Source organism: Periophthalmus magnuspinnatus, chromosome 2 (assembly GCF_009829125.3).
Source record: "Periophthalmus magnuspinnatus isolate fPerMag1 chromosome 2, fPerMag1.2.pri, whole genome shotgun sequence".
In the NCBI taxonomy this organism is placed as follows: domain Eukaryota; kingdom Metazoa; phylum Chordata; class Actinopteri; order Gobiiformes; family Gobiidae; genus Periophthalmus; species Periophthalmus magnuspinnatus.
Window position 1 is genome coordinate 12,692,104 of NC_047127.1, and position 23,771 is coordinate 12,715,874.

Genomic DNA, 23,771 nt, shown 5'->3' on the forward strand with positions numbered 1-23,771 from the left:
AAAAGCAGAATGAGCCTCACATGAGTCCCTCATTTGGGTTGCCAGGTGCACTGCAGAAAATCCATTTGGTTTAAATTGCAGATTACGGCACTGGCAACCCAGTTGTGATTGTAAAACCTATTTTAAAACTGTGAGAGTGCAGGAGAATACATACAGTTCCTTTCAATCTAGACACTTGATTCAAAACCAACCTTTGTACATCGTGCACCTGCTCCTCTTCCTCGTCATCTTCCTCCAAAGCATCGAGCCACTCTTCATAAAGTTCACAACACAACAAACTGTTCGGGATACTCCGCAAGAACTCCTGAAGACAACAAGGAAAATAGACACATTTAAAACTACATGAACATCAGTTATATTCTGGGTGTACTCATGAAAAATGACATTTACTGTGCAGTAATATGTTTAATTGTGTTTCTATATTGTCATTATTAAAGATGCTAAGGTTCAGTAGGATTCATTGCCCAGTAGCCTGGCATCCAGACTGGCCACTCTCTGTGTACTTTTTAATAGGAAAATCCAATAAAAATATAGATAGATACTTTATTGATCCCAAAGAAAGAAAGAAATATAGATAGGTAGATCGATAGACGGACACAGATAGATAGATGGACAGATGGATAGACAGATGGATAGATAAATAGGTGGGTGGCTGATGGGCAGATAGACAGGTAGATAGATAGATGGATGGAGGGATGCATGGATGGATGGATAGACAGACAGTAGCAAGTCCCTTATTACTAAACCAGAACTAATCCATGTATGAACAAATTTAAGAACAATATATTGGTTAGTAAAAATCTAATCAAAAATTCATTAAGAACAATATAAATTGGATTTAAAATTACCTAAACCAGGTCTAGACTAGGACTAAATTTCACTATCAAAATTTAAAGACTAAACTAAGTCTAAAACCAGGATTGGACTACATAAAAAAAAATAATGAAAAACTTAGAATTTGAATTTGACTCTTTTTGCAATGCTTTGGCTCTATGAATGTCCATAGACCAAACAATTACTTTTCCTAATATCACAATATGTTAATCTTTGCAGTCGCTTATACCATGTGCTCTAATAATAATGAATAGATTACCAGTAGATTAGTATTATCTTAGCCTGAGCAACCTTTGTAATGTTATATAATAATCAGTGACACACTTTTGTTTGTGCATAAACCTTTTGCGATCCGTGCAGTTAACAGGATTTAAATAAGGATTATAACATTGAGAGGATATTGAACAGCCTGTACTGCTCACAAGGGCTGAGTCAGAAAACGTGTTATTAAAATAGTGCTTACAGATGTGGAACAACAGTGAGAGTAATGTGTGATATGGAGGACCACATCTTTCACAGTTAGATCCATCAGGAACGGTGCATTTCATCTTTATACAATTGTATTTATCATTGCATACATTCTGAGGGGACCTAAGTGATTATATAATAGGGCTGCAACGATTATTTCCATTGTAGACTTAAGACGTTTGATCCACAAGGGAAATTATTTAGACACATTAGCTCAGACTAACAAAGAGCAAAAAAATCAATGGTAATAAATTCAAAATAAGTAGTAAAAATAGAATGCACAAAATGTAGCTGTAATCAGTGCCGGCCCAGCCAATAAGCAGCAGCTGCTTAGGGCCCTGAGGCCACCAGAGTGCCCCCAAGAGCCCATACATTTATATTGAAAATAATATATCAAGGTTTATAAGAAACAGGGCTTGTGTGTTTACAGCAGCCTAAATATCCCTCTCAAAAACTCACATTTGCTTTATATCTATACAGTGGTCCCTCGTCTTTTGCAGGGGTCACGTTCTAAAAATAACCCACAATAAGGCGAAATCCGCATATGTTTTAAGGCTGTAAAACCCCTCATCACACACTTTATACACTTTTCTCAATGAGACATTAATGTTTTCTCACATTTCTCTCTTGTTTAATTAATTAATAGTGACTTTCACAGTTCCTCTGACTGCGTGTCTTCGTCCTGGCGTCGCTCCGCTGTAGTGTCGATCCAACATTTATGTAAATTTGTTTGAACAGATTCTGTACTGTACAGGAGATACAGCACGGAGGAGACTGATGGACAATGGTCTACAGTCCCTTAGCCAATCAGGACGCACAACACAATGGACATTCATTTACTGTAAAAAAAAAAACATGTAAAATTGCACAAAAAAACAGCAAGACCACGAAAGGTAAACCACTACTGTAGTACTGTTTGTTTTTGAGCTGGGCAGAGGTGAGGGCAGCTATGTGTTTACACCGGTGCAAGGACCCTTTATTATGTAAATTAAAGCCCACTGTCACCAACTGGAGCATATTAAAATCCACCAGAAACAAAGCAAAAATGTCTAGAATTTTAAAACTCTTGACCCCTCTTACATGTTTGTGTTCTGTTCTTGTGACTATAGTAGCTGTGACATTCTGGATGTTTTTAGTGTGATGTCGGTCATATAACTGGTCAAGATGATGAGAGCAGAGTCATGTTGTTACATGTGAATCACCAATAGATGAGCCAGGAGGCATCCACTGTTGGGGGTCCCAGAGACAAATTTAGCTTAGGGCCCCCTCAAAGCTAGAGCCAGCCCTGTCTGTAATACCCACATCAAACAGTGAAGCACAAAGGCATTTACAGAGGCTGAGAACAACTATAACAGCCACATAAAATACGCAACAATATTTTTCTCATTACCAAGAGGTCCCCCCCTCCAGAAATGTTTGAAAATTATAGACATTTTACTTGTGTTCTAGTACATTTTAATGTATTACAACTGGCTAAACTGTAATTACATTTATGGATTCTGTATTATAAATGATGTGGTAGTGCCACACTAGGCCCCTAAACATGCTCTAGGATGGTCCACAAATAAATACTTCATAACACTTTGATTTACTCATTATACATAGGCTCATCTTTTTATCATAATGTCAATAAGACCTATACACTGCCATGAAAACTTTCACTTTAGTTTCATTTCATGATCATGTTATTTCTGTTCAATGAATGTAGGAAAAAATAATGTATAAATAATTATCAGGTGATTAAACATTAATATGAGTCTAATATGTGCACAAATGTACAGACACATTAGAGGAAATTATGCAAAAAGACGCATTCACGGCTCGTTTACGGTTATTCACTTGACCTGCAAAAGCTTCTGTTATTCTCAACAGTAACCCTCTGCACACTAAAGTTTCTGAAGTCTTGGCATACGCTGAGGAGTAAACCAAGGCTCCGTTTTGTTACATGTAGATTAACAGAGAGACATGAATGATGAAAGTATCAGGACTTGGGAGGTGGGGCCCCTTGCAGCCGTGGAGTACTAAGCACCTTGCACAGTCTGAGTATAGGAAGATCCAGCTCTGTATATTACCACTGCTACTACATTGACCACTTCTACTGCCATTGCTGCCATTACTCACCCCATGCTTTCCCTAAAGTACTTAAAGCTACCATACATAATTCAACCAATTATTAAACATGACTGACCCAAAACAGAATAAAAACATGAACAGATTTTTGTGTAAATTAAAGAAAAACTCAAAGACTGTAATACAACTTTTTTTGTTATGCTTTATTGTTCATGTGCAGAACGGTGCAGGGGGTTGAGAGAGGGTCTAGATGCGCAGGAGCCTCCTGTACCACTTCCTCTTTTTTTTCGCCAGCTCCTGCTCCAGTGCTCTGCTCATCTGCTCCAGCAGGGAGCGCTGTTCTTCTGCCCTCTTCAGATTTTGCTCCAACAGCCGTCTCCTCCTCTATTTTAGTTTTGATTTTTCTCTCCTGCTCCACGTCCTGTAGATCAGCTCTGCCATGTTTGTCCTGCTCCGCTTCCTGCTCCAGTGCATTACATCTATCCTTCAGCAGGGAGTGCTCGTCCTGTGACCTTTTCAGATTGTCCTTCAGCACCTGACAGGTCCTCAAAATGGTGTCCTTCTCCTTCTCCAATCTTTGGACCTGTGCCATCAGTTCTGTATTCTGCGAAGATTGTTCCTGCAGTTTGTATTTGAGATCAGCAGCCTCCTTCTGAAAATTCTGCTTTTCCGTCTCCCACTCTTCGTTTTTTTTGGCAGGAATCTTCTGTAATTTTCTCCAGCATCTCTTTAATGTCTGCGACTTGTTTCTGCAGGACCTCAATCTCACCATCTTTGGAGTGAAGCTCATATTTCAGCTCATCTCTCTGGTCTCTAAGTCCTCCTCTCTCCTCCTTCACTTGGTCCAGTTCAGTTCTTGGATTGTTCTGTCCACTCTCTCCATCTCAGTGTTATGAGCTTCAATAATCAGCTTTGTTTTCTTCAGGACCTTTAACTTGTCCTCCTCGTGCTTTTTCACAAGCTGATTTATCTCTTTCACTAAAAGTCCATTCTCCTGTTTGACTTTGTCCAGCTCAGTCTGAAGTTCTTGTGTTGCTCTGTCCTTTTGCACCATCTGAGTTTTATGAGCGAGAATAAGGCCCTAGCTGCTCCCTCTCCAACTCCTCAAGAGTTAGAAAGGTGGGGCCCACCTTTTCAGATGGTCCAGGGGTGTGGTCTGGATCGGTGGATGTTATCACTCTCCTTGAGTTGTAGCACGACTAAAGCTATGCCTCACTCGTCTTTCTCATTAGACCTCTGTTGGTTTTGAGGCTCTAACTGCTCCAACTCCTCAAAACATGGAGACCTACCCTCCTCAAGAGGGTCTGGGTTGGTTAACCCCAGCTCCTCCATCAGGTTAAATTCCTCAGTGTAGAGGAGTTCGTCCTCTTCAGCAGTAAAGTCGCACCAGTTTTTGGACATGTTTGCTGCTCTGAGTTGTGTAGTTATATATGAATGTCAATATATCACTGATTTATTTATATAAATGTTTATTATAGCAGAACTAAGTAACATATTTACCTCATGGACTTACATCTTTGTAAGTCCATGTGATGGTTAAATATATATTTTTTGAGGTGACTGAAGCGTCTGTCGTCTCCACCTGTTTTCTCTGTGCAGAAAACCAGCCTTGAAATATGACTGACACGACCCAAAGAAAGTTCTCCTGTGAAAACCTGGCTTTTATCTAAATATTTGGCAATATGTTTCTTTTTATGTGATTAAACTGCCTTATTTCAATAAAAAAAAGAAAAGAGTTAAAAAAAACTTTTGAATCTGTTCTCTGATAGTGTATTCTTATAAGGCAGCTGTAGGGGGAGTTATATTGCGGAAAATTTAATTAATCTGCTTTAAGATAATTCACCATCGATCAAATCCATTATCAATCTTAAATGCTGGCTGTCCACAGTGCAACAGGAGAGCTACAGAAGTAATAGTAATCAAATCTAAATCACAATATGAATAAACACAAGATGCAGAAAAGGTGCAAATATTTAAGATCTATGATAAAATATCCACTCCTCTATCTTTCTGAAAACCTCATAAAACGATTTAGGCCAATGGTTTTCAAATATTTCACACCAAGTACCACCTAAGAAAATATTTGACCTCTCAAGTGCCAACAGATCTAAACCAGGTCTACAACAGGACAATTATATAAGTCCATATAAAACATTAAGAACAGGTGCAATTCATTACCAGATTATTCATGTTTTCATCATGTTTTGCTTTTTCTTGAAGTGTATTTCATTTGTGTGAAGCAAAACAGCTAAAAGCCCCTTTCCCTTTTCAATTTTGGTGCAGCTCGTCCTTATGCAGTCATGTGATCTAGTGTTAAATGTTGCAATATCAATGATTAACAAGCAGGTGGTGTGTTCTGGTAGTTTTTGAAGTCGTCCCTTATACATACATGTCATACAGTGCTGTTCTCTTCTAACAGACAGTGATGGCCAACCCACAATTAGGACTAAACCTCATTTTGAATTAGACTACACACTTGATACAGTAGTTCTAAACCAGGACTGAGCCAAAGGAGGACAAAAATGTGTGATAAATAGACTAAATTCAGAAAAATATCTGAATGGTACTAATGTGTGTATCATCTGAAGGAGATTGTGTACCACAGTTTGAGAAATCATGACTATTATGCTATTATTAGGTGAAATGAGAACCTTGAAGACTCCAGCGATGATGAAAACGTGGTCTCTGGTCATTGGGAGTTGAATTTCTCCAGAGTCTAAAGAATCCCGCAGTTCCCTCACAGCTCGCGCTCCGGCCGGACGACGAAATATTCCTCTAGTCCAACAGCCCTCGTGGTACAGGAACGTCAACATATCCTGAGAATGGGGAATAAAACGAATGAATACTTAACAAATTAGTTTTAGTTACCTTTAAAATAACGATTATTTCAGTAGTCAGCGATTACTTATTTTGTAAATTTAGATTTTCAAGCACATTTTTAACCAAATAAAGGTCTAACTAAATATGGCAATAGGAGCCTTCTAAATACAGAATATTTTAAAATAAAGTGCATTCTTGATAAAATTGTTAAACCTTTTTGACATTTTGATTTAATAATGTTGCCGTCATTGTTATAAAAAGATCTTTTGAAATGTATTTTCTAGTCTGTAAAATCCCCACGATGATTACGATTATCAAAAGTGGCTATGATTATTTATTAAAGTTGTTGAAGCCTTGGAAAAAAATGACCCATTCTAACCAAAGCCAGCACACGCCCACTGCTCTGTACTTTTATTTGTACTTTTTATTTTCTTATTTGGTGATACACGTAGGATTTTTTTCATGTAATAACGTAAAATTAGTCTTGCTCCAGTCTTGCATCAAATTATAAAGTGTTTTTTTTGCATCTACGAACCAGGAAATGAGGCTGGTGCGATGTTTTCATGTTGTTGTTTACTTCACGTTTATAGCCGCCATGTTGAGTACTTTTCATAATTCAAAAGACAGATTTATTTATTTTGTTATTTTCTTTCTTTGGCAACAGTGCTCATTTTTCATCACTTTAAAACATTAATGGGTTGCAGCTTTCTGTTATATGCAACATTTTAAGGACTTTTTCCCATTCAAAAGATGTAATATTTTGTTTTAAATTATTAATCGCTATGGCAACATTCCTGAGAACCACTGGATAGCATTAATATGGTCTCACCATGACAGGTTTGGGCAGTGTATTCTCGATGCACACGGAGCTCAGCGGTTGTCCAAACAAGCAGCCTCTAGGGGCGCCACTGAGCGAAGGGTCTGTGAGCTGAGCAGGGCCTCTCCAAAACGCCCAAGTGATCAGAGAACGGCGACGCTTGAATGACTTCTGAGAGAAATCTACAAGAAATGAAAACATAAAATAATAATAAATACATAATCTTCATAATAATGTTTTTTTTATTGCTAAAACTTAACTTCCCATCTCATCACTTTCTCCTTGGTATGACATTTTTTTATAGAGTTTGGCCACTTAAAATCTCCCAAATCAACCATTATTTTTGGTTTATCATAGAACTGTTCATTTTTAATACAATTTGAACCTTCATTCAAAAGTTTGCTTACAATTTTACCTTGGCCATTATTTTGTTTTGGGCATTTAATTATCACAAAAATGTTTTACTCAATACTTGTATGTTATAACCTACTCCTTTGGATCATTAAAGGTGCAGTGCGCAACTTTTCATGTGGGTGATCTGCCCACAGCTTGTCTCCATGGAGATGCTATTGTTTTGCCTGAAATGTTCCAAAGCATGGTATTAAATTCAACTGTCTATCTGTCTATCTATCATCTATTTCATTATGGGTGTTTTTATTGCTCAAAAACACCTTGAAAAACTTGCATTCTTACTGTGAGCGTGCTTGTCTCTCCACAGATCTGACCTGTAACTTGGCCTGGTTGTGCCAAATGGATAAGTTTAATGCCATACTGCGGAACATTCTAGGGAAGTTACACACTGCATCTTAAATTTAACATTATTTAAATATACAGAAACACTTTTGATAACCTTAATGAAGCATGAACAAAGACTTAATCGACAAATAGTTCATTAAGAATGCTTAATGCAGCATTACCCACAATCCCACCTGTTGCCTCGTGCTGTTGGATGACGTCATTGGGTCGTACTTTGAGGATGAACTGACACTGTTTATACACCAGCCTCTCCTCCTCTCTGCCCTCTCTTCCTTCTCTCGACTGTCGCACGTGGTTCATCTGGATACTGAACGGGAACTCATGACCTGAAGTAAAATCAGATGTACTTATCAATGTGTCCTGTTTGTCTTGATTAGAGTTGTTAAAAGTATTGAAAATCAGATACGAATTGATACTAAAACTAGTATTGAAACTAAATACTCATTTGAGCAGGTATCGATACTAAAAAAGTCACATTCAGAGGGCAGAAATGAACCTTTCCTAAATATCTTTAGACTAATATTGAGCTGTATCTTTCACAAGTATAAGACACATAGACTCGTACACACCCATGGACCACTATGGAACTTACCTGGACACTGAGGGATTACACAGATATAAGGCCACATGGGAATAAAGAAGAAAGTACTACCATTTAGTGCTGAAAATTACAGTCTATTGTCTAAAGAAAGAGTGCTTTTTATTATCATTGTGGTATCGGAATTTGTATTGAAATTGAGTTTGATATAAATATTTGTTGGCTTAGTTCCAAATAAGATCTGGTTCGACATGGTTTAGATGTGGTGCAGACTTAATTTAGACCTGATTTTTGACCTAGTTTAGACCTGGTTCAGACCTGATTCAGACCTGATTCAGATCTGGTTTAGACCTGGCTCAGTCCTGGTTTAAACTTATTTAGACCGTTTTTTTTTTTGTTTTTGTTTTTTGTATGTTTTTTTCCAGACCAGGTTAAATTAGATTTGACTGTACTTATCAAATTTTCTTTTAGTCACAATACTGTCCTCTTAACACTTTTGTCTTGATTCTGTTCGACGATAAATGTTGTGGTTGTTGGTTATAGGTGAAAGTTCAGCCAGAGAGCAATGTTGTTTTTTATTGTTATTATTATTTCAAAAGGAAAAAGTTAATATGAACTTAACTATAAAAATGTGTGGTCCTTGCTATGGATTTTAAAAGCTTAATGTTGGTATAGGTTTTTCTAGTTTTCTAGTTTTACTCCTTGGTTGAACACATGCAGCAAATCTGACATATGTAAAGGTAACTCCATAACTCAGAGGGAAACTGTCAGTGACTTCTAGGCCTTTGATATTTCAGCATTTATATTATATTATAAATATTACTAAATTGCACTAAATATAAATCTTTATTTTAAGACTGCATTTTTCTATCAAACATTTCCAAAATAATAAGCAGTAATGTCCTGCATTTAGAAAACAGTAGTGTCAGATCAGATCTGGTGTTGTTTTGGGGTTTATCATCCAGAACTGCTCACTCATTTGCTTGACCTGCAGTCAGCAAGCAGAGGGCCTGCCTTTAGCATTGATTCCCCCTTTGCAGCTGATTGACAGACAGAAAATAGCCCTAGTGCAGTGGTTTAGCCCTTCGCCGCTCCTGTGTCATGAGGGAAGTGACCACAAGCTGGAGCTTCACTGTTTTGTTTGTTTTGTCACAGTGGACAACAGTGGTTGTGGATACTCATCTAGTTTAAAAACTAGTTTAAATTATGTGTCTGGGGCTGGCTATAAATATGACTGACTGAAGGCCTAGGTCCCCTGTTACCTAACAATCATAATGTTAACATGAGCCAAAACTGGTCTAAAGTGCATAATAGTTATGATTCGACTAATAAAATACACGATAACACATTTATTTTGTTAAATGAAGGTTTAACTGTCAGAAAAAAGTTCCTTGCTCACAAATTTCCTCTGGATTTTGGATGAAAACTTTGGTGTTTTTGAGCTCACTGATACTTCCTGTATTTTTGAACTTTTCTTCTCAGCTGCCACTTAAATGATTTAAAACTCATAATTAGACAAGCATGAAATCCTGATATATGGACTTTAACACCACAAACAGATGAATAGTTTTCAAACCTTAGTGACCCTTTCTCTTTTGCTTTAAGGCCTATCACACCACGCGGTTTGGGAATGAATTGATCCTCTGTTCATGACGCTGGCACTTAAGCACGATGAACTGAACGCAGTGGTTTACAGAAGGAAAGGTCCAAAGATTACTGCTAATTTTACATATTCAATTATCATCAAATATGATCAGATGACCTTGTTTTGGGATTTAATAGAATAACAGATGATTACTGCTTACCAATGAGAGGATAGGGAGTGTTGTCTCGCTTGGAGATTACCCATAACTGGTAGTCTTTGACATGACCCTAAAAACAGAGAAATAATCAGAACAATTTTGTAGAAATTTGTTTTGTGTTTTGTTACAAAGTAAAGGTTGTCCTGCAGAAAAGCAGCACATGTAGGTGGATAATTTCACATGGGTTTGTAAAAAAATATATATATTGTTCACAAAACTACCAATATTTACTTTACTCTTAGTTATTATGTACAGTATTTATAGCTGTATATTAGTTATTAAAAGCAATCTTCTGCCCTATCAGAATTGTTAGAAACATGTTCGTTCATCTTCTCTTATTTATCTTAATAACACAAAATGAAGTTATTACATACGATAATTCCAAACTGCTGCAAGGCCAGTCGGATCACCTCATTGGTCGAATCTGAGTTACTAACAGGAAGTGTTTTAGTCTGAGGAGAAAACAGCCAGAGTACCGCAATGTTAACTTCATTTCAAAAGGGCAAATGATTGAAAACTTCCACTAGTATGTATAATTCTCATTTGATGTTTTAATTTCATTCACATTTCATTCTCCAGGCAAACTTGAGCCACTATAAATAACTCCAAACTCCAATATTTAGCTGCTTTAAAACATAAAAGCAACTTACAACAGCAAAAGTATTGATTCCTTTTCCATAAACTCTCAAAGGGATCGTTTTGGGTTCTTCGTTTTCCTTCTCTTCTTTTATCCGACTAGAAGAAAACAAGAAGTATTCCACACTAATTAACAAATACATTTCCAAACTACATGTATTTATATTTATTTAAGCTTACCTTTTGAGAAGTGTCAGCCATTTTTCCTTTTGTTCGGCCGAGCTGCGGCAAAAAACATGTTTAATTATAGACTTGTTCACAGCTTGTTTTGGATTTGCTGAATGACATTTAGGTGCAAAAGTTCAATTTACGTCACTAAAGCAATATTCTGTGTTTAGCATTGAATTAAAAACAGGCAGAGCACATCTGAACAGTAACTCAACCAAAATAATAATAAATAATAATAAATCATTTTTAGTCCTGTCTAGAAAACTTTTAAAAGGTTTTTTCTAGTCTAACTCATGGGAACTACATGGAAAATGATCAGTGGACACAACCAGTGTATTGTTTTTGTGAATAAAAATAACTATTGTCGACAGTTTCTCCAGTTGTTCATATTATACTCTGCAAACAAATATCCAAAACTTAATTCACAAATGTTGATCCAGGTCATTTCTATTAATAACTAGACCTCAGAGGAAGTCTTGCAACAAAAACCTGCAAATTTTAACAATATGAATTTTAGCTGCCCCCATCTGTGTTAAATATTATTATTGAAACCCAGAATTAAAACATTAGGCGCTGGGTAAAGTTAGAACAGACTGAAGCGAGCACTGTATTCGTCATAAGTATTTAAAAAAATAATTTCCTTTGGGGATTAGCTGGTAAATATTTTCTCAGTGTTATGACTTGTATATAAGGATATCAAGACTATTCAGTTAAATGCTATTCATAGGATTCAGGCAAATAACTCCTCCCTGAGCAAACAATTTTGTGAGGACCTTTCCACATTCAAAACATGTAATATTTTGATTTCAAGTGTGTTGTTGCACCATGTCAAATCCTTCAAATCAGGAAGGAACCCTTATGTCTGAAACGCATCGCAGAAACCATGAATACAAGTCAACAAGACATGTATAAGGTAAAGTTGCGTTCATGTGATCTTCTGGAGAAAATGTTTTTCCGACTTGAAAAATACACTAACAATAAACCAACTCAGGAACTGAAACTGCCCAACATCCAGGGGGTTTACTGTCAGTTGTCCATATCACAAGACCCAGTACTACTGTTTAAATAATTACAGATGTAACGTTAACGTTGGTAGCTAAAGTAAAAAGACAAAAATGTTAACTTTCAGCTTTTGAGAAGGTTAACAGCAAGAACTCTTACTGGTTACCTCTATTAAACACTGATAATGAGCCAACTTAATGATTTTATTATTATTTATTATTGGTCCATCAAAATCCTGACTTTCTGAGATAAAAGCAAGTCAGAACTCCGAGTCCCGATACAAGAATCACATTTTCAAGCAGAATAACACAGGAGATTTTGCTGTTTCAATAAAATTATGGTACTTCAATAATGGCCACCTTTGAGATTTGCTAATTGAGTCCATTCAAAAAGTGATTTCAATTCAATTACAATTAATCTTGCAGCACAAGTAAAAAAAAAATAAAAAAAATCACAAATTATCATAAATTGTAATTCATTCTTTAACAATAATAACAATACAATTTACTTGTACATTAAGAGCTCTATTTTTAGTTTGGGTCATGAACTATAATAATGTGTATGTGTTTTATTCATTCACTGTGGAGCCCTCATCTTCTGAACACTTTTTCTAAGTAGTGACGCATATTGCATATCTAAACATCAACTATATTTACACACAAACACTTGATGCATTTCTAGGTGTAGGTGGGTGGTTGCTTGTTACCCAAACACAGCCACACAGTTGGAGGTTGGCCAGCCCAAAACGAAGCTCCTCTCTGGATATGTGGTCCCCTCACACACCTCGTCCAGACATCCAGCGGTCCACATCTCACACAGAGACACCTGCGCCTTCTGCTTGAACTGGTTTGAAGACCTACAAATAAGACACTTTATAATAACCTCACCTTAAAGCCACAGTATGCAACTTTTCAGCCAAAACTAGCACTAAAATAAAAGCATCTTTTTTCATTTTGTTTATGTTTATTGCACTAAAAACATGCATCCAAACTGTGAGAGGGTTTGCATCTCCACAAACCTGACTTTTATGGCTACCTGATTGAAACTTTTTGATTTTTTAATTCAGTTTTTAAAATCATATCATGGGATTTTAACCAGCTAAGAAGAGCAGCATGTGCAGTTAAAAGGACATGAGTAAGGGACTGTTGGACTGAGTGAAATAAGTTGTTTGTTTTTCCTGTTTCCATACAGACCATAGAGGTTAGTTAAGGAGCTAGATATAGAACTCTGAGATGCTACAGTTTTTTTTACACCAAATGTGACAGCAAATGTGGCAGAAGACCTTCCAGAGGGCATACTTTGAAGGAATGGACCATTTCATCCTCAAATGAGACAACACAGCGGAGTGAGAGTGAGGTTTAGGTGAACCTTTCCTGTTGTGGTTCCAGAGTTCACCTGGCCCCCCTGGATACTAGCTATGATGCTGCATGACACCAAGGAGAGACACTTTTGCTCAGAGGGTGGTCACTCCTGACACAGGATCTGCTGACCCTGCCTAACGAGTCCTCCTGTTAAACTGTTAAACCTTTGATTGAGACACAAAGGCAAAAGAAGCACAGTATGTTTTTGCAGCTAAACTTGATTTTTTTCTCTCGGGGTGAATAATCTCTCTCGCTCTCTCTCTGATACAGGCTTAACAAATACTTAATTAATACCCTAAAGTTAAATTTTTCTATAGCACTTTTCAACCTTCAAAGCACTCAAAGCGTGTTACATCAAGAAACCACTCACTCATTCACGCACACTTTTATACACCAGTGTACACAGACACTGGGGGTGAGATGGGATAAGTGGACACAACGACAATATTCATCTGTGGGAGCTGGAATTACTGGAAGCCTAAACTGAGCCTAAATCATGCTCAATAAATTATTTGTTCAAAATAATTTGTACCTGATTTTTACTGTCTTACAAACTTACAAAACAAAGTAAGCAGTTTGCAGTGGTCCAAAGTCATTCCTCACTTACCTTATGCATTCAGAGCAACCTAATTATTCACCACGATGAGTTTATAAGCACTGTTCAACACTGTTCAGAGACCAGAGCCACCAGAGTCACAGTAATAAATGGCATGCTAACTGTGCACTTCCTGATTCTCTCATAATAACTAGATGCAGACAGCACACAGCAGTCTCATTTTGACCCTAAGAGCTGCTTTTGAAATATATCAGCTACAGGGCAAAAGAAATGCTAAACTCATTCTTAATAAACCATTTGTTCATTATGAATTATGCCTGATTATTGAACTTCTCTCTGATTTTTACTGTAATGTTGTAAAAATAAATAAATAAATAAAACCAAACCACATTTTTACACATGACTTACTTCGCTTTAGCAATAACCAGGACATCGGTGAAGAGGAACAGGTGTCGGTCTTGAGTCTGCAGTCCTGTTTTGAGTTGAGCGTGTCCGTGGAGGAGAAACGATCGATCAAATCCACTTAAAAAGGACTGAACAAACGCACTGGTCTCTGGACATATGGACACCACGAAACTCTCCCTGGAAAATGAGCACATAATGCAAACAGTTATGAAAGTGGTAATATCATATGAGTGATTAGACAGTAGGACACTTTACTGTTTATTACCGTTACTAATAATGAAAAGTGATGATACAAAAGACAATCACCAGTGGAAGTTTAAAGATTTTCAAAGTTCAGTATATGGCAACACTTAAAGTAACTGTAGCTTAATCAGCCTTAATAAAGACTTAATAATGAACAAATAGTTTATTAAGAATGATTCGGGCTTAGTAACTACTTAATTATTACCTTAACCCAAGATTAAGTAGCTTGACATTTGCAAATTAATTACTATTAGCACACTACTACTACTATTAGTACTGCTACTGCTACTACTGCCACTATCACTATAGTTTAATCATGTACTTCTGACTTCTGAATAATAACAACCAATATTACTACTTTTATTACTGCTCTCTTTGTCACCAAATTACAAATATAATATATACCTCCAGAATTACCTGTGCAGTAAAAGTACAGTTGACAAAGGTTTGGATGTATCTCCCTGGAAACCCAAATAATAAATACTAACCTAATTAAATGGCCAATTTAATTTAATTTAATTTATCTTTATTTATACAGAGAGCCTAGTGAGAACTCCAGACTCTCTTTTTCATGACCGCCATGTTAAAATACGGAAAAATGCACACAAAACAAATAACTACATAGATGCATTTAAAACATTAAAAACAGGAGCAGGTGTGAGTATAACTAGAGATGCACTGATCCAATACTGGTATCAAATATCGGAGCCGATACTGAAAATTTTGCTGGATCGAATATCGGCTTCCAAATATCTCGTAGTGTTTGAACTTTTATTTAGACTAATTTGTTTTGTAGTTACCTGAGAGATAAATAACAGCTACATAACACATTTGGATTAGTTTTGTCTTATTCTAGTTTTGTTTTAATTAAATAAATGCTGTTTTCAGTCTTTGCTCTGGTATTGGTTAATATTAGGCAAATATCGGCAAATATTTAAAGCTGTAGTATCAGAACTGAAAAGGTTGGATCGGTGCGTCCCTGATTATAAATGTTTAACACCAGATTATTCAAGTGCCAATCAAATTAATACAGTGTAATTTTTCTTCAATCATTGATATTTTGCTTCTGATTAATCTCAGTATGTAGCCTATTAGAGACTGAATTATATCCACTTTGAGCCTTGAATGTTTTTAACAGCGACATGTGGTGTTATTTTTAATATATTTTAGCATGTTGTGTAACCAAATAGAAGCTTAATACCTGATTCGACCATATGTTCCTGGTTTATTTCCCGTCTGCTAAAAGCTGAAATCCCTCAAATATTTTTCCACGTGACTACGGTAATACATTTGGATGAAACATGGGATGCACTTTGGATTTAAGTTTGGCAAAGCGCAGAATATGTTACAATGACCTTATTTCAACTTTACAACTGTCATTTTTATAATATGTGTACTATGAAAACAGAGTGAAACATGTTGTAATACGTTTTTTTTTTATTGTACTGTAAGGACCCAAAAATAGATCAAAACATTTAAGGACACAGGAAACAAAGCTCAAAGTTCAACGCTTTTTATAGTTTTTTTTTTAAAGACGTTGGGGGGGAAAAAACGCTTACCAAACCCCATGCCAAAAAAAAAACAAAAAAAAAAAACAAAGTAGCAAAGGAAAAAGGCTGTGGTGAGCCAGCCAACGTAAAATAAGGACAGTGCGCTGGGCCGTCGGAGCGGTCAACGGGCCCCTGTCTCTACCCTAACGAAAAAAAAAACAACCCATAAACTATCCCTACACAAAATACACAACGAAAAACGTCCAGACTCACAACAATCAAAGCACGCCGGGTTTACGCTATTCAAAAGCTCCTGGGTGTGTGAGAATATTCCTCAAACATATACAAAAAATAGGCAAAAATTTAAAATCAGAAATAAAAAAAATAAAAAAAGGAATAGGACTAACTTCTATAAAACTAAAAACAAAATACAACAAGCCCTGGTGTGTTAAGTCCATTGTTTCCCCGGGTCACAGACAGGGGGCCTTTTTAATAGGGTGACACTTTCTCCTGTGACCCGGGCCATATGTCCAACAGGAGATATTAATAGAAGCTAAAGCGCTAAAGTGTGTATAGCAGGATTACAGGTTCAACAGTACAAGAGCCGCAGGGTGAGACAGGGGCCAAGGGAGGGTTAGTGAACATACTACTATTTTTACACACAACCAGTGTTATGAGGAAAAATGTCAACAGTAAAATATGGTTTGTTTTCAATATAAGTCATTTGTTGTTTAAATTACCCCTGAAAAGTCTGATTATAAATTACAGCTACTTCCATGATTACAGTAATAGTAATAGTAGTAGTATACATAACAAAATATTTTATACCTTAGCATTTTTATTGTCATTGTGACTCACAAATAAACCAGTTTTTAAGTTTAGAGAGATAAACCGATATGTTTTTGTGTGTTTGTTTCATGACCGGTGCCGGTGCCGATGCCGATACCGATACCGATACCGATTGTTTAGAATCCAAAGCAACCAGCAACCGATAAACGATAATTTTGGACCGATATGTTGGCCTGACTTTGATCATTTTATCTATAAAATGAAATACGTTTTACTGCTCTGCATAATTTAACAATAATAAGGAAAAACAATCTCAATAGAAATCATTTTTAGATGTCTGCAAACATTTTTTTACTCCTGACCCATAATGGAGCTGTGTAATCTCATTTTGTGAACGTCGTCATTTCACTAAAGTGTTAAAATAAAGATTTATGCAGCAACTGGTGAGTCCAAACCAAATATCAGTGTAGGCAGGAGAGTTAAGGCCGATAGCCAATATGCAAAAAGGTCCAAATATCTCTACTTACACGTACAAATATGAGTTACAACAACAGTGCAGTCATACCTGGACAGAGTCTTGGACCTGGTCAGGGCTTTGGTGATGACCAGAGATGGAGCAGACTGACGCCGGTAACTCTGAGACTTCATCCTCTGAAACACAAACAGAACATTTAAAAATAGAGCACATAGCCCAAATAAAGTGCATATTTTTTCATATTTGTTTACTTCTAACTTGGTTTGGTTGGATAGTACCTGTGGTAAATGTGTATCATAGTTCTGCATTTGTTAAGTGGACGTTTGAGGGAAAAAGTTGTGAAGAAAATTGAAAAAATATTTGACAAGCTCTGCAAATTCCATTAGATTTGCGATTTCTGTTTTAACAAATCAAGTTCACATTTTAAACACGTCCTGAAGTATTGACAAAAACACTAAAATATGAACTGACACTGACAACTAATACAAGAGTCACATTTCAGATCATGTTTGTACAGATCTAAACTACAGCGTTAGCAGTTTTCATGCAGAAGAAGACTATAAGATATTTTGTTGTTTGTGGAGGAAATGGCTTAAGTGTGTCTATTCAAATTGCGGTTTTGATTCAATCGCGATAAAACTGACATAGAAATTCTGTCTCGTTTTAGAAAGACAAAAGTACTTGGTGTCTAAAAGAGTGTGAGAAAGCCTGGAGATTAATAGTGTCATTCTGATACCGTGGATGCCCTCTTACATTCCCCTGGTTCATTTCTGATTTAATCAAATAGTGTCTGTGTTTTGAAGGCCACAGAGTCAGGCTAATGTAATGACCGCACTGGACATACATGTACGGACTTATATAACAACCACACACTGTAAACATGAGGCAAGTGTTTAAAAGTGAGGGGGGAGTTTTGAACCAATGATGTAATATTGGTTGGATTGTGTTAAATTACATAAGTATTGCAAAGTCTATGCACTAAAAACCAAAGTATTAAAACTCATTATTAGACGTGACGTTTTGAGGACCTTTTCCCCATTCAAAAAGCTGAATATTTAGTTTTGAATTGTTAATCACCATAGCAACACTACTAATTTTTTCAGATTTATGTCGTAACGTTGTTTCCTCATCACAAACATACCTGGAGTTGTGTTTCGCTTCATTCACACGTGTTTACCATACAAAACCTGCATATTTAGGCTGAGTTCTTCTCTGTACTCCACCTTGTGATGTCATCATGTGGTAATACAGGAAGTGCTCCACTGTGTTTTTAAACTGCATACGCCTTCACTAGAATCATTTGGATAATTTCAGATCAGGAGTTTCCTATTTTTACTGAACAAAAGGTAAACAGTAGCTGTTAACTTGAAAACTACCACTTCATGACATCACAAGGTGGAACAGAGCATTTTGAGCTTTGGAGATATAGACAGACTAATAATGAAGCGTTACTTAAACATGTGTGAATGAAACATAACATAACTCCAGGTATGTTTTTGAGCATTATAATATGTGTTAAACCTCACAAGAATCTATTTTGTGTAATACAGAACCTTTAAAGATGCACTGTGTAACATTTCTGGCACAGTGTATGCAACTGATCCTCTACAACACAAACACCATCTTAACAAAAGTTAAGATTACTTATTTGAAAATGTGGTCCTCAAATGTGTATGCAGCCTGTGCTTGTCTCAATTGAGGTGTTACTGCTTTGCTGAATGATCCACAGTATGGCATTAAACATATCTATCTCCATGGAGACAAACAAGCGATGCCATCAGGGCCAAGTTACAGGCCAGATCTGCAGAGAGGAGAGCCCACTCACTGAAAGAATGCATGTTTTTCAACTGCTAAAAAATACCAGACTGAGTAGACATCGCTATGGAGACAAGCCAGTTTTGGACCCTCCACGAGAAAAAGTTACATAGTGCACCTTTTTACCTGAGCTTTTACTTGTGAACTAGAAGACTGTTTGCATGCTTCTATTGTCCTAGTTCACCACTGCAGATTACAAAGTTTGTTTTAATCTAATTGTAACTAGATTAGTGAGTGTGAGGTCTGGCAAACGCATTGTACAGAAGATTAACCCACATTTAGTGATAGCAGCTCAGACAATTCAGTGCATTTTATTGTGTACATAAAGAAATTAGCCAAAATATTATGACCAGCCCCATTTCCAACCTTCTCATCGTATATATCTGTGGGGTCTTATTCTGTCTAAAACCCACTAACCTTGTAGTTTAGACCTCGACAAACATATCACAGGCAGGATATTTTGGTGTTTTGCCTATGTGCTTTATTTTATGTATATCTGTTTTTGTTGACATTATATGAAGCACTTTGGGCAGCTTAAGTTGCATTTTAAATGTGCTTTATAAATAAATTGTATAAACATGTTCTGAAATGTATAGGATTGTATTAGTAGCAGTCTCTTCTTTTCTAACGTTAATGCTTCTGGTTTAAAAAGGCATCATGAACGGATTTTACTTTTTCTTTAATAAATGCAGTTAACAATTTTAAAATAATGTTCATCTCTACTGACACCTGGTTCAACAAATACAGACCACTGCAAATTTGGAGCATTCCCACAGAGCTGCAATTAGTCCAGGACTTCTCCAGGACTAAACCAGGTCTAAAAACTAGGACTAACCCAGGTCATAAAGAGGTCTAAAGCCCCTGATAGATGCTGACAACTAACAGACTGGGAGCACGGCCTGAAGTACTAAAGTAGAGCACTAAAGCAGGTTTAACCAAGTACAAACCAGGTCTAAAACAGGACTAAACCAGGTCTAAACTAGGACTAACTGAGATCCTAATCAGAACTATAACAGGTCTTAACCAGGACTAAACCAGGTCTGAAACACTTCTGATAGAAATTGACCACTACACACCATTAAAATTGACTAAACCAGTTTAATCCTGAACTAAAACAGGATTAAAACAAGTCTACAGAACCTTTGTGGACCAGGTCTAAACCAGGACTAAACCAGGACTAATCGAGCACTAAACCAGGTTGAAAGAACTTGTGATAGATACCGTGTACTGCAGAACAGGAAAACCACACAAGAGCTGCACTAAACCAGAAATAAACAGGACTAAACCAGGACTTAAACAGGACTAAACCAGGACTTAACCAGAACTAAACCCATAGTCTATAGCACCTCTCATTATTACAAACCCCATGTCAGTCCAGTATCTTTCTCACTTGCTCCAGTTCACCTTGAAATGGTTTTATAAATTGGTTTGTGCAGGTGACACTTTAACCACACGCACGGACCGACTGTTCATTGTGCGAACTAAAAAAAAAAGTCCTCTTTTTTGACCATAAACACTTGAAAAGATACATTTCTCCAGATTTACGCGCACCTACATATTTTTGACGTTTCACAATGTAATATTATTGATTCTACCAGGGTCACAGTTGGGTGATACATTCCTGAGACTTGAGCGTCACAATGTTAGCTTTCAGGGCTAAAAATAAACACAAGAATATGCTAAAATGCTTAAAAATCAAATACTGTTCACGTAATCTTACACGTTTTGTAATTAATTTGGGTTAATTTGGGATATTTTGGCTCTGGGGAACATAATGAGTCTATTTAAGTACATTTTTTATTACTTTAAAGTTGTTCTTTGTGACTTTTCTCGTGGACGGTCAACAACCTGCATGCTTGTTTTTGCTTTATGTTCCGCAGTATGGCATTAAACATATGTATTGCCATGGAGGAGAAAAGCAGGGGGGTTCCATCAAGCTCCATGTATCAGATCTATGGAGAGGCGACCCACTCACAGCTAGAAATGCGTTTTACTTCAAGGTATTTTTGAGTAATAAAAACATACATAACTGAATGAATGTACGACAGATAAGTTTAAAGCTTTAGTTTGGAGCATCTCAAACAAAGCAATAACATCTCCATGGTGACACTGGTAGAGGACCCTTGACCAGAAAAGTTGCATAATGCACATTTAAATTTGCACTTTTTGATGGATGGCTATAAATGACTATAATTTAGAAATATTTTAAATAAAGTGACACATTTTGCTCACTCTAGTAGAGGAAAAACAGACAGGTAAAAAGTTATATGAGCACATTATGGTGGCATTATGGTAGTATTGGTAGTAGTAGAATAGTAGTAATAGTAGTAACAGTAGCTCTAAAGTAGTAGCAGTAGTAATACGGTTACGGTGATGACATTCAATCTGCTGTAATCAATACTTACTAGTGGTTACTTTTAGCAGTGGTGAATGAAGTACTCAATGTTGTTACTTAAGTAAAAGTACAGATACGGAGGTAAAAAGTTATTCAAGTAAAAGTAAAAGTCACATGAGTAAAAAAAAAAAAAAATCACATAAAAAACAGCTTAAGCAAAAGTACTTATACTTTGTACTTAGTATTTCACTCAAGCACTCATCTATCTATATCCACTGCAAAACTGACTAATTAAGAAAAGTACAGATATCTAAAAATTCTACCAAAGTACAGTCCTTTACTACGTGTACTATTAAAAAAACTGAGTATGCCAAATGAAACTAAATAAATAAACCTGGATGTCTAACTTCTGTGCCACATTACATGACTTTGAATGGTGAGCTTGTTCAACCACCCCTAACCTTCTTGAGTAGTTTGAGCCTGTGTTTGACCCTTTGTTTGATCCTGGTGAACTCCGCTTTGACCTCTTCCATCGCAACTTTAACAAAATCAACCAATCTCTTGCTCTTTCCCGCGTCTCTAATCGATTACGTCGCCAATTACGCGCAATTATTCCGCTGGAAACAGAGCATATTTACACTGAAAGATCAAATCAAACAGAGTATTACCCAAGTACAATGGCATTTATGAACTTATGATAAACAATTTTAGAGGTTACGTTTGTTTTTGCTCTTTATTTTTGCTGTGTTTTCTGTTTATTTGTGAAAAACGCAGTGGGCTTGTTCCATTTTCTTGGACGGTAGACTGTTATTTCAATTAAACCAACACTGCAAATAAAAGTAGTTTAATTTTCTTATGATAAAACGTGATTTCATTTGTTTAACCCAAGAAATATCAAATTTTTTACAAGTACAGTGCAGGGCGAGTGTGCAGAGTTTCTCCCAGACACAGACATGAGGAGCGATCATGTCCAAAGCGCCACTGTAAATAAAAGTGTTTGCATTTAACAGAGTCTTACTGTTTTATTGTCCCGCTGGGCGCCTGCTCGGTTGAGGTTGTTGTCTGATTGTTGTTGAGGAGACATGCTGTTCATTGGCCGTGTCTCCGCGCACAGGTGATGCCCGGAGCCGCGGGAGGAAAGTCCAGTCCAGTCCGGAAACACCACTCCATCTGAAAACACGCTTTTTACGCTTTTCTAAGTGAAGTATTTGAAAAAGTAGTCCAAAATGTGCTCAAAGTGTCTCCTTTGTAGTCGTTTTGCAGTTGCTCTCACCATAAGTGACTTGTCTCTGGTCTGGATAAGCGTCTCCCTCGCGCCCCTTAATGCGTCTTTACGCACAGGACGTAGGCGGCGCCAGAGCGCAGCAGATACAGGTCCAGCTACTTTATCACAACAAACACTATACACAGCACAGAGAAGTATGACCATTACACACAGCACAGAGAAGTATAAGGGACATAAAGAATACTAGTGGGGTGGGGGTAGTAGTCAGTGGTGGAGCATAATGAAGTAAAAGTAATAATGTACTGTACTTAAGTATAAATGTTAGGTATCTATTTTATTTGAGTATCTTTTTAAGTAGTCTAGATATTTTTTACTTTTACTTAACTACATTTGAGAGCGGGTTTCTGTATTTTCTACATTTCTTAACTGGATTGAAAAGCAAAAGTATTTTTTATTATAAGACCTGCTGAAAAGGCTGAGGGATTTTTTATTTTTTTTTATTAATTTCATAATTTGAGCAAACAAAAATATACAGATCAAGTTGTTTCAGCTGAACAGAATTCAGCACAGACCTTTATCGAAATCACTACATTTGAAGTTTTATTAGACATCAAAATCTGCACAGAAATACTTTTATTTTTTACTATTTAAATACATTTTTAAAGAGGTATTTAATACTTTTACTTAAGTAGATTTTGTCACGTGATACTTTTATTTGTGTATATTCCTGCTTCAGTATCTGTATTTATTTAAGTAACAAAACTGAGTACTTCTTCCACCACTGACAGTAGTAGCAGTAGTAAAACCTATAGACCATATGTTAAAATTTTCCAACTCTTCTACAGCTGCTTCCTCTAGCAGGCTGCACATATGCCTTATTTTAATTTATGTTCATAGTTATAGGGGAACACCATATAGACCAAGAATAAAATAAGCATTACTGATTTTATATCCAAGAGTTTATACGTTGGTGCAATAAACACTGCATGGGTACATTTACATACTCAGTAAAATCAGATAACCCGATAAACAACATGGAGTGTGTTTACCTGCACAAAAATCAAAAACATCTGGAGACACTTGTAAGTTAATCAATGGATTTTAGAGTAACTGTTGTATACGGAAGACAACGTTCGATACATTTTTAAATAAGTCCTTTTTTTCTT

The 23,771-nt window shown here is 36.5% G+C and overlaps 1 protein-coding gene across 1 annotated transcript in view; it reads right to left on the reverse strand.

Annotated features, from left to right (window-relative positions):
* LOC117385205 (rho GTPase-activating protein 20-like) overlaps positions 1-22,531 on the reverse strand; it is a 27,929-nt gene extending 5,398 nt beyond the window's left edge. Inside the window, exons 1-12 of the mRNA XM_033982477.2 lie at positions 22,399-22,531; positions 17,321-17,406; positions 14,237-14,410; positions 12,618-12,767; positions 10,922-10,963; positions 10,756-10,840; positions 10,480-10,557; positions 10,109-10,175; positions 7,939-8,091; positions 7,022-7,191; positions 6,024-6,188; positions 192-304 (exon numbers count right to left, since the gene is read on the reverse strand). Of these exons, the coding sequence (XP_033838368.1) occupies positions 192-304; positions 6,024-6,188; positions 7,022-7,191; positions 7,939-8,091; positions 10,109-10,175; positions 10,480-10,557; positions 10,756-10,840; positions 10,922-10,963; positions 12,618-12,767; positions 14,237-14,410; positions 17,321-17,406; positions 22,399-22,473 (1,358 nt within the window). The 5' untranslated portion in view covers positions 22,474-22,531. The remainder of the gene's footprint in view (positions 1-191; positions 305-6,023; positions 6,189-7,021; positions 7,192-7,938; positions 8,092-10,108; positions 10,176-10,479; positions 10,558-10,755; positions 10,841-10,921; positions 10,964-12,617; positions 12,768-14,236; positions 14,411-17,320; positions 17,407-22,398) is intronic.
* Positions 22,532-23,771: the final 1,240 nt, after the last annotated feature.